The following is a 19429-nucleotide window of genomic DNA, read 5'->3' on the forward strand; positions in this document are numbered from 1 at the left end:
AGGTTGTAGACTCTCCTTCCTTGGAGGGTTTTAAGCAGAGGTTGGATGGCCATCTGTCATGGATCATTTAGTTGAGATTCCTGCATTGCGGGGGGCGGGGGGGGAGAGGATGAACTAGATGATCCTCAGGGTCCCTTCTAACTCTATAATTCTATGATTTTTGGCCATTGGTCCATGTAGTTCAGTGCTTTGCATGTTCCAGTGGACGCGGGTGGTGCTGTGGGTTAAACCACTGAGCCTAGGACTTGCCGATCAGAAGGTCAGCTGTTCGAATCCCTGTGATGTGGTGAGCTCCTGTTGCTCGGTCCCTGCTCCTGCCAACCTAGCGGTTCGAAAGCACGTCAAAGTACAAGTAGATAAATAGGTACTGCTCCGGTGGGAAGGTAAACGGCATTTCCGTGCACTGCTCTGGTTCGCCAGAAGCGGCTTAGTCATGCTGGCCACATGACCCAGAAGCTGTACGCCAGCTCCCTTGGTCAATAAAGCGAGATGAGGGCCGCAACCCCAGAGTCGGCCACGACTGGACCTAATGGTCAGGGGTCCCTTTACCTTATGTTCCAGTGACACTCCAGGCAAAAGTCTCTCCCGGTCCTACCTGGAGATGCTGGGGATTGGATCAGGGACCTTTGCCACATGCACACACTAAAGAATGTGCGCTCTGCCATTGAGTTATGTCCCTTTCCTCCCAGGATCTGCGAACAAGATCCGGTCTGAGCTCTGCCCATATAAGGATCCCAGGAACTCGAAACAATGACGCAAAAACAGTAGCAGTCAGCAACTGTCGAGGAATCCGCTGGTGCCATTTCCTTCTTCCCCCTCACCTCCCACCAGCATCATCTGCCACCATATGAAATTGAAAAGCCTAGAGTCTGCCAAACTCTCAGATGTTTTTAAAAAAGCCAAACCTCTTAGCGAGTGACACAGCCAAGCACTGCCTGGCCTCAATTAGCTAGACAGCTTTCCAGGGGAGGAAGGAGGAACTCTAGTATTTGGATTACGGTATATGGAAGGATATTCGCACAGAGACACACAAATTGCACTGACTTTGAGCTATAGGTGGGACACAGAGCATTCCGGTAACAATAAATTCGAGAGAGAAAAAGACCTGAATTATTTTAGAAAGACCTGCCTCACTATTTTATTTTTTTTAATTGCTGTTTCAGGATGGACAAAACTCCTTCACACAAACATCAATAAATCTTCAGTTAGCCAAGGGCTACTGGCTGCATTTACTCTATCACTGAGCTGCAGTCCTTCCCCATGTCTTCCTATATACATAAACATGTAAGGCTGTCATCACACTATAGTTGTTTTGGCCACCAGTAGGTGGTGACGCCAGCTCCAGTGTGACTACAGAACAGTAGGCAGGTGAACAAACAATCAGTACGGATGGCAAATGGCCAGGCAAGCTGTTAAGGGAGGTGCTCCAGAGAGCAGTTTGCCAGACCCCTCTCTGAAGTGCCTCCCCCATACTCTAAAAGGGGATGAGACTTGGGGAGAGCTGTGAATGAAGGGCAAGGGGAGGTTTAGGAAACTGTGTTAAGGGGGTGGGCAAGGTGTAAAGGGAGGGATGTTTGGTCAGGTGTAGAGGGGGGAGGGGTTGGCAGGTGTGGAAGAAGGAGCGTTGGCAAAGGGGTTGGCGGGTAGGCAGAGATGGCAAGCAGAGTGAGCCATGGCAGCAAACCCTAACTTTACAATCTCTCTTTCTTTCTTTTTTTGGTAGCACAGTACAGTACAGTCGTACCTCGGCTCCCGAATGCTTTGGGAGTCAAATGTTCCAGCTCCCGAAGGATTGAAAACCAGAAGTGAGTGTTCTGGCTTTCAATTTTTTTTTATTTTTTTTTTTGGAAGCCTAACGTCCTGCATGGCTTCTGCTATTGTTTCCGATGCGCCTGCACAATTGGAAAGCAATCAGAAGTCGCACCTTGTTTTCCGAATGTTTCGGAAGTTGAACGGACTTCTGGAACGAATTCCATTTGACTTCCGAGGTATGACTGTAGTAGTAACCTCTGGTTACGTAAACTTTGGGATGCACCCACGGCAAACCCAGAAGTATTTTACTGGGTTTCGCCCTGCACGCATGCGCAGAAGCGGTCCTCAGGTTGCGGAAACCTCGGGATCCAACCGGACCTCCGGAACAGAACCCGTCCGCAACCGGAGGTACCACTGTATAAAGCTAACTACTTGTCTCTGCGCCCTTCGTGCAATGCCACCTGAGTCAAGCTCTGTCCTAGCAATGGCATTCCTAGACCACTTCAGATCCACTGCCAGCTTATGGGACCATCTTCTGTTCTGTGCTTTTTAACAGCAGCTTGATGGGCAAACATCAGCAAGAGATAATACTTATATCCATATGCTGATCAGTGCTCCATATCAAGCTCATATTTAAAAGCACAGAACCAGAGAATGTCTAACTTTTACTACTGTGCCTTTTCTTCAGTTGCTCAGGCGCTACACTGAAGATGCCCATAAGCCATTCTCACCACATATCACTTACTACTCACACATTTATATGATGTTTCTCAAGTGTTTCTAAGTGCTTTACAACCTTAACTGTCAATATTTGGGTAATAGCTCCAGGAGGAAACCCCCCAAGTTACAGAAGGAGAATGAAGGCTGAGAGACATGACCAAGGCTGCACAATGATTCAGTGGGAGAGGAGGAAAAAGCCAGGGTGACCAAACGCCATAGGGAAGCGACGTCTTCACTCCTAGTCAAGCACTGAAAGCTACAGAGAAGCCCTGCCCTTTGTGATTAGCCTCACATAGATACAGTTTCAACTCCAATTGCCTACCTTCTAGTCCACTTTGTGCTGTATTAATGGCACAGTAGTAGAGTAGATGTTTTGCATGGAGATGTTCTCAGGTTCAATATCTGGTATCTTCCAGTAAAAAAGATCCAGGTAGCGAGTGATTGGGGGGGGGGGGGGGGCAATTAACGATTTAGGACGCTAGAGAACTGTTGCCAGTCAGAGTAGGTATTGCTGGGATCCTTCATATAAGACAGCTTCCAAAGTCAGATACTGACATATCAAGAGTGTGACTTCTTCTGAAAAGTTTCAGGTTTCTCAAGAAAACTAAAAACTAGAGGGGGGGGGGTTTAGAGGGAGGTGAAAGCACATGGAAACAAGAAAAAGCCAATTGACAGTGCAGAGTACAGTGGTACCTCGATTTACGAACTTAATCCATTCTGGAAGTCCGTTCTTAAACCAAAACCATTCTTAAACAAAGGCGCACTTTCCCTAATGAGGCCTCCCACCGCCGGTGCCCTTCCACCGTCCGGATTCCGTTCTTAGACCGAAGCAAAGTTCTCAAACCAAGACACTCTTTCCAGTTTTGCGAAGTTTGTAAACCAAATCGTTCCTAAACCAGACTGTTCTTAAACCAAGGTACCATGTATAGCCCTAGTGGAAGCTATATCTTAGGGGGTGAGCATATGTCCCAAGATTAGCCTTGTGTCTATAGCTTCTTTTTCAAAAAATGTGATCTGTTTCTGAGTAGCTCTATGTTCTCTCCACTTTGATATTTCATGTTCTGAGCTACTCTGTATTTACAAAACAAACAAACAAAGTCCTTGGTTCCCATTCACTATAATGGGGAATTGCAAAATGACTACCTTTTTTCTCCTTTTGGCCAGAGTGGATGAAATTTACAGGTAGGGGAATCTCTCCAGAGTGGACTAAGCCTGGAAAATTGTGGAGAAATAGATATAGGGGCCCTTTGTGAGGGAAATAAAAGTGATTCACTTCCTCCATAATCCTTTCTGGGTGTGGGGCACATGGGTTTGTCTCTTTCTCACCTTAAAATAATTAAGCAGTGACCAAGTGGTGTGCATTCTTGCTTGTACATTTTTAAAACTCTGCAGCTTCACATCCACCTTTCTTTCTGGTGGCTGTTTGTTCTTCCGATAGGCCTTTACAGGCCTCCCTCGAGGCTTTATCAGGTCTCTGATAGGCCTTACAATGCAAGGCTGAGTAGAATGCTGCCAGCAGAGTTCTGAAGAATTCTAGGATGGTGCTGTTTTTTGTTTTCTTAAAACAAAAATGATGCTTTCAACTCTTTTATTAAAAAAACCTCCACTGCTGTGCTTTAACAAAGCACAATTCAGAGCTCTTTAGTGCTCTACAGGCAACATTTTGGACAGTCTCAATTCTTGCAGAACCCATGGACCTAGAGAAACACAGATATATAGACAATATAGCAAAGAAACAGAGAAAAACGAGGTTTGGCAGGGGCTCCAATCTGACTTGGGGTGGCAAATTGCCATTGCACTTTGACTTGGGGGGACCCCACAAATCACCCTGACTTGCCTTGTTATTCAGTCTTCACACAGACCTGAAATGCATCCTTGATACTTACCGCTTAACCAAGGATAGCCGACTTGACACATTCTAAATGTGACTACATTTTCTCATTAGCCCCAGCCAACGTGGTCAACACTCAGAGATGATGGGAGTTTTAGGCCATCACCATTTGAAGGTACCACATTGGCTACCACTGGACAATCTGGCTTGCAAATGGAAAAAGTCGGCCAAAGTACACCCAGCAACCTAAAAACCAGTGATCACTGAATATTAAGAACTTCAAGACTCAGGCACACCCCAATAATTCGACACCAGCATCCAATTGCATTGACAAACAAAGCACACATCCACACTGCATCCAATCCCTTTTAACCTTCTTTGGGGTCAGGATAGCATGGCAGGCAGCATAAGAAAATCAACATGCACACACATAGCCAGTCTCAAGCGACTCATTGAAGACTTGTTCTGAAAGCCCCTGTCATAATTCTTCCCCTCTAAAGCTTTCTGACAGAGGCTTATGGGTGGAAGAAAATTCCTCGGACTTCCTGAAGGCATCCTGTTTTCACATCTGCAAATGCACATTCCAGCCAACCTAGGCCATCCTGCGAGGTGCTCCAGTGTGCAATGAAGTTTCCACAGGAGAACAAGGCACACTCAGACAGAAAGAGCTGTGCAAGGCGTTAGCTACAGTATGCAAAAAGGCATAGCTATGTATGTTTATTTGGAACCAAACCACACCGGGTTCAAAAGGGCTTGCTCCAAAGAAAGTATGTCTAGATTTATGGTTTTATGCTCCAATCCTACACACACTTTCCTGGAAGAAAATTCTCATTCAATACACTACGAGCTTACTTCTGAGTAAAAGTACCTAGGATTGCACTGTGAGTTTCTGACATCCACAGTTTATCTTGCACATGCTTCCTGCGAGGCCAAAAATATCTGATTCTGATCTTACCCTAAGAATAGTGTGGAAATACTAAATATATATATATATATATATATATATATATATATATATATATAAAAGAATACCATACCAAAGGTCACAGAGTTTTTGGTTTAAGCCAGGGGTCAGCAACCTTCCAACAGGTTTAATTCTTTTTTTAAAAAAAACCACAACCCTACACTTTATTCATTGTGGGAGTCTACTCAGCTTCCTCTCTGCACACACGCAAATATTAATGAAGCAGTACAGGCTCCTGTTTGCTGATCTAACAACAGGCACACAGCTAATCGACAGCCCTGCTTGCAGGAGCAGCATATTCCCTCCGATCCTGTTGCCAGCGCCTGCTCTCAGCTGGAAGCAACGTGCAATGAAAAATCAGTCACATTCTTCCCCCCCCCAAAAAAAAACAACACATTGCAAATGTGAATCCATCACGCCTTTCACTTGGCATTATCCTTCAGCAGCCATTGTCATTCAGACTAAGTCATTCCTTCGATGTTCACTGTGCAGGAGATTGGGAACAGCCAGTTGTGAGGGAACTAACTGGCATGCAACATCCACAGATTTGATAGCATTCAATGTAATAAAAGGAACCTAGGTTGAGACCCTCGTCCACAGCCCCACACTCAAAGGAACTCTCTGTTCCTCGCCAACAAGAATATACTGTCAGTGGTTGCTTCTTTAATTCCTACCAAGGCATGGGATGGTCAAGTAATATTTTTTTGGGGGGAGGGGGTAACCTAAAAATAAAATTCTAGGAATCTCACCATTCTTGTCTTTTCCACCCTACCCTCCAGGACAGAACTAGCCTCAAACTGATCACCTTTCAAGTTTCAGGGACAAAAATCACATCTGTAAACCAAATTCAGATTGGGGTGGTCAGAGGGATGTTGAAACTCTTTTTCGTTCACTCCTAAAGAGCTGGAACTCAGCTCCCAGCCCCCAACCCACCCACCAAATCTGCCTAAATTCTAAACAGAAATACTTTACAGCCCCATAATTTAAAGCACTTAAAAAAATAAAACCCTCACTTTCCCTCCATGGTAAATAAAGATGGGTTATTATTATTTCCAGTGCTGCATGTTTTGCAGCTTTAGATTTTGCTTTGAAACCGACACATGCAATGGTTCCATCTCCTGCCTTGGGCTGCTGCATCCTTTTCCAAAGTGTGTCTTGATGCCTCCTCTAGTGGACAGATTCTGGGAGAGTTTGTGGCCTGAAGATTTTTGTTTCTGCACACGCACAGAAAAGGGGGGGAAAGACTGCTCAGGGCTTTGGTAGGAAGCAAATTAAGAGCATACAGAAAACCGTAGCGCTGTCTCTGGCCACAGAGAGAGGGACTGGTACAAATCTTGCTAAGGCAAGCTGTGTGCGAACCCCAAGCCAGGGGAGGCCTGGAGCCTTCAATTGTCAGGGATCTGAAAGGTCAGTCACCCTCCAGCTGACAGCCTCTTCTCTGAAGCTAGCCTCTACCCAGTCGCATCCCCTTGTGTGCACTTCTTTTTATCACACTTGGGCCCATCTGTTACCTCAATGGAAAGTGCAAAGCAGAAGAGCCTCTGGGTGAGGCTGGATCTCTCCGCACGCAGGCCGAGTGCTCAATTCTGGGTGACATGGAAGGGGGAGGCGACTCCACAACGTGGCAGCTGCGCATTGGGGAGTACATGCACACCACATTTTTGCATCTTACACCTTTCGGACAGGGAAAGCGCAACCACTGCAGGTGCATACATTTTTGCTGTGGATCGAACGTGCACCAGAAGGAAAAATAAAAATAAATGTAGCATCCCGGCATGTTGTACGCAGCGCATGCACAAAAAGAATGGGAAACTATAAACGGGCTTTCATGAGAATCCGCACGTGTTTCACTCCAATCTTCCTACACAGACAAATGCTCTGTAAAAGGAATGATCTACGAAGTGAAATGCAGTGGGTCAGGATTGGTGGTCTAACACAGACTCTGGACAAACTCACAAAGACAAGAATGGGGCAGGGAGGAAGGGGGACACAGTGAAAAAAAGAGGACCCCCCTTCCCAGGCTGCCCAGACCCTAATGCCCTCTTGTCCGCCTCCCATTATCATCCTTTCATAGGGTCGTTATCTCACCAACATCAACCAACCCCTTTTGCCTTTTCATCTAGACTTGAAACTGCCACCCCCAAAGCATGGCTCTCCATTTACTCCAGCGGGTGCCACAGATTCGCCGGGAGCCTTTGGGCACCTCCCTCGGTGTTTCCCTGCCCCCAGATTTCCGGAGCGAAAAGATCTGATACAATAGCAACTAGAGACCCACCAAACTCCAGAACTGTGGCGCACTGAGCTGCCCCTAGACCAACGCAGGATCCCCGGGCAACAAGGAACCCGTCTCCAAAAGAAAGGAAGCCAAACGCATCCGGATCGTGCGCCTCTGAATGCTACTTTCCTGCCCAGCTGTGCCCAGAAACTGCGCTTTCCCTTAGACGACGGGGAGCTCCGGAGCTGCGGTCTCTCCCGAGAGCTCTTTTTTTTGGGGGGGGGGGGGGTGGAGTAATAACAGAAGATCTTCAGATCAGGCGCTGGGAGCGAAGCGCCCGGCTTGCGAAGCGCATCTTACCTGCAGCGGGTCCCACCAAGGCCGGCAAGAAGCACAGGAAGCTCCGGAGCCAAAGCGGGAGCCGCCGCCGCATGGCTCAGCTCCTCCAGGGACGCATCCAGCAGAGGAAAGCGGATTCCTTTTCGCGGCGGCTCCCCAGCAGGGGGGCGGGTCGGCTCCGGGGACCTGCCCCCAGCCGTGGCGAGAGGGAAGGGAGGCGGTCCTCGGGTTCAGCAGGGGAGGGGTGGGGAGATGGAGAGGCACGCGATCCGGGCAGGCTCCGGCACTTTGGGGAAAGCAACTCCGAGGCGCCGTTTGCGCACGGGCGAGCGCAGCACTTCTGGAGCGACTCCCGGCGGAGCAAGCACGTTGCTGATGCTGAGGTTGCTCCGGACGCCTGGCTGGTGCCTTGCTCGCCCGGGCGCGATAGCCGAGAAGCCGCCACGCCGTGGAACTTGCTTCAACTCCGCTGCCCCGGCCCCTTTGTCAGGCTGCTGGTTCCCCCAGCGGCGGCTGAAAGAGACGCCAACCCGCCTCGCCCGGAGAACGCGCGGGTCGAGAGGAGTTGGCTGCGGTCGAACGGGATGGGAGGCGGGCGAGGTTTGGCTACGGCGCCAGCAGCCACGCCGGAGGGACGCGCTTGCCGAGCTGCTCCCTCCCCTGTCGCCCCACGGACGGGCAGGGGGGAGCGCTCTCGCTGGCTCACGCCGGATCAAGTCGCCAGCCGACGCGACTCGATTTGAATCTGGAACCCGCTCGGGGCGCAAGGGCAATTCCAACGCACGAAATAATCACACCCCGTTGGGGTCCTCGGTTGCCCGCCTGAAACAGTAATGTTCTTGCTACACGTGTGTATGAGAAGTGCACCGTCGTCATGTGAGAAGGCAGAGTGCGTGTTGTGTCCGTGTTAGAACAAACGCAGGGAGGTGGGAGGGGCAACGCGGCGGCAGGATCCGCCCCTGACCTACGTGCGAACCTGAGGACGAGTCCGACTAAGGGTTTGCTGCTGCTGTTCTACTCTCTCACCCACGGAGAGAACTGTTTGTAGTTCACTAATTGGAAGCTGGAGAAAAGTGAGCTTTCACCATCCAGACGTTCAGTGTGCACGTGTGGGGGATAACTAGGATTACAGCTGTTATGCTTGCACCTGACCTCCACTGGTTCACCTAAAGAACCCTTGCACATAATTGAGCTTTCTCTTCATGATACCCTGGAAAAGTAAGGGTCCTTGTCACATGTGCAGTTTGCACACACACAAGTTTATTCACGCATTAAGCCAAAACATGGGGAGCAAGGCAGCAGGCTTGATCCTGCCCTCTCCTGTCCATACATGATCCACTTTTAATATAATGTCCAGAACAAGGTTCCTAACTGCGCATAAAGAGCCCACAGGTGTACAACTTAGACGTGGGATGGACCTTGTGCACATCTTCAGCTGAAGGTGTGGAGATGGATAGGAGGAATATGGCTGTGACCTCAATTCCACTCTCCACTTGACCCCCATTTTTCACTGTAAGCGTCTACATGGAAGGATGGCAGTGTATATAGGTGTTTTCCTACGTCACTGTATGCCCGTGGAGGAAAAGTGACACATGGGATGCAGCCTGAAAAAAAATGCTCCCCTTGGGTAGGTGCAGAGACTCTAAAGACATTGGGTGGATTTATTTTGCTCATTCTGTGCAACCAGTCTAGGTGGCAGGCTACACTGCTTAGCATTCAGTAGAGAAAGCTGTTGTTATTATTCCCTAATGCAGCAAAGGAGAGGTGCTATGACAAGCCAAGCCCTTTGATTTGGCAGCCGTGCCCTCCAATTCCAGATATGTGGCCTGTGAACTTTGTAATGGATTAAAGAAATGCACTCTGTGTATATTGAAAGACTCTTTCAGTCCACAGGTGAGATAGTCTTCATTTTGCCTTAGGACAGGGTGTTCCAGACTTTAGTTGCTTTTATAAATAATGTTAACCGATGGCGCTGATTCTTCCTTATTTTGCATGATCTAGGTATGTGAAAGTCGATTCTGGAGATGGGGCCTGCTTGGTGAACCCTAACTTAAACCCTCTGCAGAGGTTAGCCCTGCAGCAGCATCTTGCATTTGCTATGCTTCTGGTTTAGTGCTGAATTAGCAAAACCAGGAGCAAAAAGTGGTCCTTGCAACATGACTGCTGAAGCTGTCACCGTCAGTCCACAGACAAGGATTAGGGAAGCCACTGAAAGATGTCAGCTTCTTTACACACACTCCACCAATGTAAGAAATAGAAAAATGAATTCTAGAGGTGAAGTTCTATGGATGAAGTCTGCTAAAGCAAATACTAAAAAAAGCATCTTAAAAGGCGAGTGTGCAAAAAGCTTTCAAGGACAAGAGACCTTTTCATCAGTTTACAATTGCGTATATCAGAATAAATGCTCCGACTGTTCAGTGTCATAAGACTCTTTTTAAAGGAATATGCTTATTATAAGAAAATACCCATGAGAGCTATGGCATGGATCCAGACCAAGAGTTGTATCCAATGCCAGTCCTATTTAGAGTAGACCCACTGAAGTTAATAGGCATGAGTCAGTTAGGTTCTTTATTTTCAAAGGGTCTACTGTGGAGGCTAGTTGGCCACAGCCCAATCAGCAAGCCAAGCAGGCACCTGGGGTGGAGCGCATGCCCTGTGCCCAGGGGCAGGACCAGCCACCCGCCGGGCAGGGCGAACCAGGGCAGGACGCTCTGCGGGGCCTCCTAGGAGTCTGCCTGCCTCCTCCCACTCAGCCACCCTACAGCTGAGGGGGATGTGGTGGGCGGACCATTTGGGGCAGCGCAGAGCCTGCGGGTGTCCAAGACACCGTGCCACTCCCAGAAGAGACATGTGGCTGGGGCGTGCTGCAGCCCCCGCGGTGAGTGCCACCCGGCATTTTGTCACTCCGTCAGTGGTAACACCCAGGGTGGCCTGCCCCCCACCCCACCCCACCCTTCCTCTGCCCCTGAGCCCAATATTTGTTGAACCTGAGTTCAGCTGACTTAGTCTGGATCCAGGCCTTATGAACCCATTCTCTCTAGCATCACAGGGAGATAGCAAGATACCTTCTGTGCCTTTGACAGCTATCATGATTATGGACCCCATAAAGACTTAACAGATGTATTATGGTACAGTCATACCTCGGGTTGAAGTTGATTCAGGTTGAGCATTTTCGGGTTGCACTCCGCAGCGACCTGGAAGTAACGGAACGCGTTATTTCCGGGTTTTGCCACTCGCGCATGCGCAGATGCTCAAAATGACATCACGCGTATGCACAGAAGCGGCAAATTGCGACCTGCGCAGATGCGCAGACGCGGGTTGTGTTCGCTTCAGGATGCGAACGGGGCACTGGAACGGATCCCGTTCACATCCAGAGGTACCACTGTATAAGCTTCAAATGGACCAAAGCCCATTTTCTCAGATGGTTGATTTCACTGCAACCATCTGCACTACACAGTTAAAACCGTTTCATACCACTTTAAGCAGTCATGACCAGGGGTGCTGTGTCCTAGGGGCCAAGCTCTTTTGGGCCCCCCAATGGCAACAGCAACAGCAGGAGGAGGCCAAGCACCAGAGAAGAAGGGCTGTCAGCCGTTGAAGCCCTGTTGGCACTGCATTTGGCTCTGCCGCAGCTCCTCCAGACATGTTGATGTGATGTCACGTGATGTGCAACAAGCGTGTGATGTCACACACACAAACAACGCTGGCTCCCCTAATCTTTGGCACAAGTTGGTGCCTCTGGTCATGTCCTCCTCCAAGAATCCTGAGTGCTGAGAGTTGTTAAAGGGACCCCTGACCATTAGGTCCAGTCGTGGCCAACTCTGGGGTTGCGGTGCTCATCTCGCTTTATTGGCTGAGGGAGCCGGCGTACAGCTTCCAGGTCATGTGGCCAGCATGACTAAGTCACTTCTGTTGAACCAGAGCAGCACAGAGAAATGCCGTTTACCTACCCGCCGAAGCGGTACCTATTTATTTATCTACTTGCACTTTGAGGTGCTTTCAAACTGCTAGGTTGGCAGGAGCAGGGACCGAGCAACGGGAGCTCACCCCGTTGCGGGGATTCGAACCGCCAACCTTCTGATCAACAAGTCCCAGGCTCAGAGGTTTAACCCACAGGACCACCCACGTCCCTATACTGCGTTTAAGTTAGGATAAAGCAGATGGAGAGGCCATAGTCCAATAATGGATACTTCACAAGCAAAAGATCCCACCCAGCTTCATCCTGTTCAGCGTCCAGTTCACTGCTGAGTATTTTCTACTCAGCATTTTCCCTTCACAGAATATCAGGTACCAGGTATAAAAGTGACCTCTGCCTGAGACCTGCATAGGCACTGTTGCCAGCAAGTACAGCTAGTTCCAAGATAGCTGGACCAACAGCCTGATGCCACCACAAGGCATCTTATTAAATTCATACCTCAGGGGGAGATGAATGTGCTCTTCTCGCAATGACCAATTGGCTTTACAAAACCTACATCTATGCACCTGACTTGTGTTTTTTCCCCTTTGAAATTTCTGAGGGCAAGGAGAAAAGAGTTTCCCCAACTTCTTCAGCTGGTTTGATAATATTGCTCCATGGATCACTTGTATAGTTTGGGAGGTTGTGGTGAATGTTTGGCCTAAATTGACCTTCCCTGTGATATGAAGCCATTCGTTTTTGTCCTTGCAGAAACAGAAACAAATCAAACCAGGACACAGGTACCCACTTGCCCTGCAGACCTGGTGATTCTGATGAAGAGAAACCACAGCTAATGAGCTGGCAAGTGTCATCTGCTAACTTATGCACCAACTCATTAAGGGTAGGCCTGGGACCCTGCCCCACCCCCATCACCACCCAGGTAATTAAAAAGCTGCCTTCTCCTATAGTCACACATAAGACCTGCATGTCAATAAACAAGACACACACACCTCCCCCCCTTTTTTTAAAGTTATTATGACTGTGGTTGTGCCATGCCAGGGAGATGCACAAATTAAACACATGTATACACACCAAAGCTAAGCTGTCAACTCTCAAGTCTTGCATAAATGACAGCTAAATTGGTTGGGGGGTTTCCAGAAAGAAGAGAAATCAGGTGAGAATGTGCATTTGATTTGAAAATATGCATTAATGTTCGCAGTTCGCACACTCCGGGCCACCATCAGAATCCAGGTAGCGAGCTCCCTTGCGGCTGATTTTCCAATGTGCTCTTTTAAATGGAAGTGAAAGACTCAAAGAGGAGGGGATACCAAGCGATGTAGGAGTTTTAAGGAGCAAGCATTGTCTCTTTTGGACTCTGCCACCTGCACTAATTGTAGAAGCATGAAAGGATACAAAAATTGCATTCTCAGAAGCCCTGGAACTTCAGGCTAAAGGGTGGGTAATAAATCAAATTATCACCATTATAGTCGTCATTTCTGAGCCTTCTCTTCCCCTTCAACATCTCCGCTGCTATCAGGACATTTCGAGGTGATGCAGTTTAATATAAACACCAAGATTTTTCCAGGTTATGACAAGTAGCCTCCTCTCTCACACACACAATGCCTCCAGGCCCTTGTGAACCTTCTGTCCTCTGTCTGTGGACTGCCCTTCTCTTCCATCTCAAGATACACTTCTTTCAACTCAAGTCTCAGCCTGTGCTAAGCTGAGGTCAGCGCTTGGTCAGCAGGAACATCTCTCAATATATTTTTTGGGGGGGGAGGAGTGTGGTTCTACACTTGATTAATCCTCTTTTAAGCAACACTATTACTTTTTAAACGTGTCACCACTGTTCATGTGACCTTTAACCCCTTAGAAGAAGCCCGGCAGGCTTTGCCCTGGCAAATGATATATCCATCTTTTATGTACCTCTCTGTAACAGTATCTAATGCAGACTTAAGATTCCTGCCTTGTGATAAATACCAATCACCCAGGTTTTCAGTTTCTGGAAGAGCGAAAAGAAAAACAGTTTCTGCACAAATTTTCTTCCCCCCCCCCCTGCTCCCCCATCAGCCTCTTTTCCCATTTCAAATGGGGGGGGGAGCCTGCAAGAGTGATGGAAAGGAACAGAATAGCTGTTGATGAACGAAAGGCAAAGATGAAATCTGTTGCAATGTCGACAGACTTGAATATAAAAATGGAACTGACATTCGTCAGCTAAAGAAATCAGACAGATTATTCACCCATTCTTCTTATTCTGCCACCGAGTCGCAGGCCAGGAGCTGCTTCAGGGATCAATCCTGTTTCTTTCTTTCTTTCTTTTCTCTCTCCCCCCCCCCCCTTCTTTTCTTCTGAAAAGTACTAAAATAGATCAAGATGGAAATTGCCATTTTTATAGCACGAGGTTCTCTCTGCAGAAGGTTTTGGCCAAATAATTAAGTATCCAGCAATTGTAGAAACTTGCAGGGAATTAATGTTCATCAGTTAAGCCAAGAAAGTGATAAAAATGCAAATCTGTTACTAAATTAACAGAGAGCACCAGCCTCCAGGTATAAAGAGGAGTGATTTCGGCATTAAATCGAGGTGCCTGGCTTACTGGAGCCCCACATGAATGAAAATTAGGGGCTTGCCAATGCTAACGATGCAGGAATGGAGGTGATTCCACCATTCCCTTGCAATTGACCTTGGGGTGGGGCAATCCACCTGAAATATGTCTTAGGAAAGAGCAGGGAAGAGTAAGATTATTTCAATCAATGGCACCATTGTACAGAATAGGAATGGAGAACCTTTGGTCCTCCAGATGTTGTTGGACTCTCAGCTCACACTAGTCCTAACCAGCATGACCAATGATTAGAGATGTTGGGAGATGGAGCCTAGTAACAGGTATTGGTGTGCAGGGGCTGAGGACAGAGACCCTTTCCCCTTTGGAAAGATGGACTCAGGCTGTATGGTATCAGTAATTGGATGACCACAGGTTCCCCACCTCTGATAAAGAAACTGGTGTTGTAAAATAAGGAGCATTGCTCAAAAGTTCTGAAGGTGTTGCCTTCAGGGTGAGTTATAGAGTGCCATACAACTCAGATGTAGAAGGACATTGAAACATTTCTGGATCAGGCCAAAGGTCCATCCAGCCCAGGGGTGAGGAACTTGTGGCCTTCCATATATTTCTAGATTCCACCTCCCATCATCCCACCCAGCATGGCCAATGGTTGGGGTGACGGAGCTGAACTCCAGCCACATCTGGAGAGCCACAGGATTCCTCCCCCCTCCCCAATCTAGCCCAACATGGTATTTCCCATAGTGGCCAACTAAATGCCTCTGAGAGGCCCCCTTTGAACTTGAAAGGTTGGTAGACCTAACCTTGAATTTGAAGCTCCCTATGCTACTAGACAGCATCTTAAAAAGCAGAAACATCACCTTGCCAACAAAGGTCCGTATAGTTAAAGCTATGGTTTTCCCAGTAGTGATGTATGGAAGTGAGAGCTGGACCATAAAGAAGGCTGATCGCCGAAGAATTGATGCTTTTGAATTATGGTGCTGGAGAAGACTCTTGAGAGTCCCATGGACTGCAAGAAGATCAAACCTATCCACTCTTAAGAAAATCAGTCCTGAGTGCTCACTGGAAGGACAGATCGTGAAGCTGAGGCTCCAATACTTTGGCCACCTCATGAGAAGAGAAGACTTCCTGGAAAAGACCCTGATGTTGGGAAAGATGGAGGGCACAAGGAGAAGGGGATGACAGAGGACGAGATGGTTGGATAGTGTCCTCGAAGCTACCAGCATGAGTTTGACCACACTGTGGGAGGCAGTGAAAGACAGTAGTGCCTGGCGTGCTCTGGTCCATGGGGTCACAAAGAGTCGGACATGACTAAATGACTAAACAACAACAACATGCTACTAGAATCTGGTGGCAACCAATTCTATAAATGCATGATGTTCTGGGTGAAGAATTTCCTTTTGCCTGCCCTAAAACTCTTTCTGATCACTTTCATTGGATGACATGCCCCCCAAATTCTAGTATTATGAGTGGGAGAAAAACTTATCTCTATCCACTTTCACTGCACAGTGCATAATTCACACCTGACTCCTACCAGTCTGATGTGGTCGGGCCCCTCATCTAAGGCTGGTGTCAACTCTGTGCCGGCTATTGACATCCCGCAGAGAAATAATCAGGATAGAAGCCACAAGGGGCATTCTGGAAAGAGTAGGAAAGCATCATCTCAGACAGTTGTGCCCTCAGGAAGGTCTGGGATTTCTCCAGGAAGTAATAATGAAGAAAATATTGCTTCTTCAGAGTGGGGATGGGGGGGGGGATGCAGTTCACTTCATATTTTAATGAAAACCGCCTAGTTCATATTTCCCAAAACAATAGATGACCTGAAACACAACTTTGAAATCTGCAGTTCTCTTAAAACTTTTGTGGCGCAGCTCTCCAGGCAAATAATGTACCCATTGCTATAGTATTCATGGGGAAAGTGCACAAAAATGCATGTATATCAGGGAAAATAACATATAGATATGCATTGAATTGGGGGAAATTACTTACAGAAATTGTCTAGATTGCACTAAAACTGGTTCATTAGAAGAAATGTTAAAATGCTAATGAATTCTTGTAAATACTTTTTTAAAAAAGCAAACTGATGAGGAAGCCTAGCAAACTGAACTTAAAGAGTGGGAAAATGAAAAACTGAAGTCAACAACTTCATCCATGCTTATCCACAAGTGAAGATCCTAGTTATCCAGAGGTCGATGAGCTTCCTATTATTTCCAAGTCCCCCAGAATTGATATCGCTGTCTTCTGCCCTCCCCATAATTGCCTGCAGCATCACATGGAGTGTCATAGAGGTGCCAGCTAGTTCCACAGCTGTTTTTATTGCTTTGTCTCAACTCAAGTAACAAGTGAAAGAGCAAAAAAAAGGGGGGGGGGGAATAGAGCTCCTTTATGCATGTGCAAAGGGATGCAGGTGGCGCTGTGGGTTAAACCACAGAGCCTAGGACTTGCCGATCAGAAGGTTGGTGGTTCGAATCCCCGTGACAGGGTGAGCTCCCATTGCTCGGTCCCAGCTCCTGCCAACCTAGCAATTCGAAAGCACGTCAAAGTGCAAGTAGATAAATAAGTACCACTCTGGCGGGAAGGTAAATGGCGTTTCCTTGCACTGCTCTGGTTCGCCAGAAGCGGCTTAGTCATGCTGGCCACATGACCCAGAAGCTGTACGCCGGCTCCCTCAGCCAATAAAGCGAGATGAGTGCCGCAACCCCATAGTCGGTCATGACTGGACCTAATGGTCAGGGCTCCCTTTACCTTTACCTTACTGTGCATGTGCAAACTGCTCCCCCCCCCCAGTCACGGAATAAATACAGTCATCTCCCACCACTCAGATGAGATCGGGAACAAGGTGTTATGTGCAGAGCAGAAGGTGCAACATCCAGACAAGCTTGATCCTCAACAAACCTCACTTCAGAGATTAAGCACCTTCTCAGGGGTAAATTCTCAGTAGTTCACTGAAGCTGAACTAGCCTAACATCCTATCTCAGCTTGTAAGCTGTCTCTCTAGAAGAGAGCCTCTCTGGGCTTGTAAGCTGTCGTAAACATGGGCTTCCATTAAGGTTGAGGAAATAAAGGGATTCATCTCGGTTTAGGGTTAGGGTCGGGACGCGGGTGGCACTGTGGGTAAAACCTCAGCACCTAGGACTTGCTGATCGCATAGTCGGCGGTTCGAATCCCCGTGGCGGGGTGCGCTCCCATTGCCCGGTCCCAGCGCCTGCCAACCTAGCAGTTCGAAAGCACCCCCAGGTGCAAGTAGATAAATAGGGACCGCTTACTAGCGGGAAGGTAAACGGCGTTTCCGTGTGCTGCGCTGGCTCGCCAGATGCAGCTTGTCACGCTGGCCACGTGACCCGGAAGTGTCTGCGGACAGCGCTGGCTCCCAGCCTATAGAGTGAGATAAGCACACAACCCTAGAGTCTGTCAAGACTGGCCCATACGGGCAGGGGTACCTTTGCCTTTACCTAGGGTTAGGGTGGGGCTGAGCTGCTGGATCTCACTCAGCCCAGGATGGAGGCAGGCTGAGTCCTGCAAAAGGAAGTTTTTATATCTCGTCTCCTAATATGAGCGAGTTCCAGTAAGGAGGTTATGAAAACCAGCTCCTCCAGGATGGTGCTTTATCAGTTATTAGAGCCCTCCTCTGTTATGGGAATCTTCGCTCGTGATCTTACTGTCCCCAGACAGGAAGGCACCAACAAATTCTGGTGCTATTCCATTTCTGAGAAGATAGAATCATAGGAAGCTGCTGTGTACCAGGTCAGACATTTGGTCTAGGTGGCCCAGTACTGTGACTGGCAGTGGCTCTCTGGGGTGTCAGATGTGTTTGTGCAGGGTGGGATGGGGTCCTCCATATCCCCTACTACCTGGTCCTTTTCACATGGGAGAAGCCAGGGACTGGGAGACAATGTTGGTCTGAAAGGAGAAAGAATAATAATAGAATTGTACAATTCTAGAGTTGGATAAGGCCACAAGGCTCATCTAGTCTAACCCCCAGCAATCCAGCAATCTTTCATCCAATGTGGGATTGAACCCACAACCCTGGGATTAAGAGTCTCTTGCTCTTCTGACCGAACCATTATCTATTAAGCAAAAAGAAAGAGGAAGAATGAACAAACTTGGAACCTTTGCATGCAGAAGACATGTGCTCATCCTCTGACCTGGGCCTCCCCCTCCATTTTCATGAAATAAATGCCTCTCTTCATCAAGTGTCTGAGGCCTGATCCAAGCTGTCAAACAAGCAGCATGATGGGTAACACTTAACATGAAGAACATATCATCTTAGAGGAGGAGGGGGAGAATAACTGAACGTTTATATAGAACTCAAGTGCTGGAAGTCCTTTGTATGCCTTACATAGTTACGAACTTCACAAATACTATTTACCACAATTCTTATAATTATTGATTTGAATTGCTATTGCTGTTGCTGCTGCTAAACTCTTATAAAGTGCCCAATATTTTCCAAGTGTTATAAAGTACGTATATGGAAAACTAAAGCAGTCCCTGACTGCAGGCTCCTAATATAACAAGATGTGATACAAAAAGGAATAAGGAACAGGTTCTCCAACTCTCCAGGGCAGATCTGAGGGGGGCATGGGGAGGGCACAGAAGGGGTGTTGTTGTTTTCAGTTCTGCAAGCAGAAATCCTTGTGCTGATGGAACATGTTAATTGGATACCCGCCCCGTTCTCACAGTGGCTAACCAGATGCCCATGGGAAGCCCCCAAGCAGAACCTGAGTGTAAAAACATTCTCCCCACCTGTGATTCCTAGCACCTGGTATGCAGATGCATGCCCCCATCAGAAAATACTATCCTCAGAAAAGACACACACAGTGGCAGCATAGGCTTTGGGATCTAGATGCTCCATAAATTCCACACTGGGAGGGCTCAGACACATTCGTTTGCTGTGCACCGTCAGAGAGTCCTCATGCAGGTTTCCATTTGCATTCAGAAGGCCACTGTCAGAGACCAAGCTGAGGAGAGCTACTCTGATGAGGAGCCTCCCTCCCCCCCCCCCCCGCTCCTGACCAGGATCCTGAAGCTGCCCAGGAACAGTGGAGCAGTATAGATTTGGAGCAGTGGTTTGCAGAGGGGCATAGTTCGGAAGACAACAGCTGGGCAGAACTGACACGGCACCATTCTGTTGTGGGTCCTTACTTGCGTATATATACAGT

General features: G+C 48.0%; 1 protein-coding gene across 11 annotated transcripts in view; it reads right to left on the reverse strand.

Moving 5' to 3' along the window:
• Positions 1-19429, reverse strand: part of ROBO3 (roundabout guidance receptor 3) — a 417871-nt gene that overhangs the window by 196635 nt on the left and 201807 nt on the right. For 2 of the 11 annotated variants that reach the window (XM_077919500.1, XM_028708798.2), the window contains exon 1: positions 7843-8514. The exons of the other annotated variants lie outside the window; for them this stretch is intronic. In XM_077919500.1, coding sequence (XP_077775626.1) covers positions 7843-7915 — 73 coding nt within the window. In that variant the 5' untranslated portion in view covers positions 7916-8514. Of the gene's footprint in view, positions 1-7842; positions 8515-19429 lie in introns of those variants that run through there. 11 annotated transcript variants of the gene reach the window in all.

This window comes from Podarcis muralis, chromosome 15, assembly GCF_964188315.1.
Source record: "Podarcis muralis chromosome 15, rPodMur119.hap1.1, whole genome shotgun sequence".
Lineage (NCBI taxonomy): Eukaryota > Metazoa > Chordata > Lepidosauria > Squamata > Lacertidae > Podarcis > Podarcis muralis.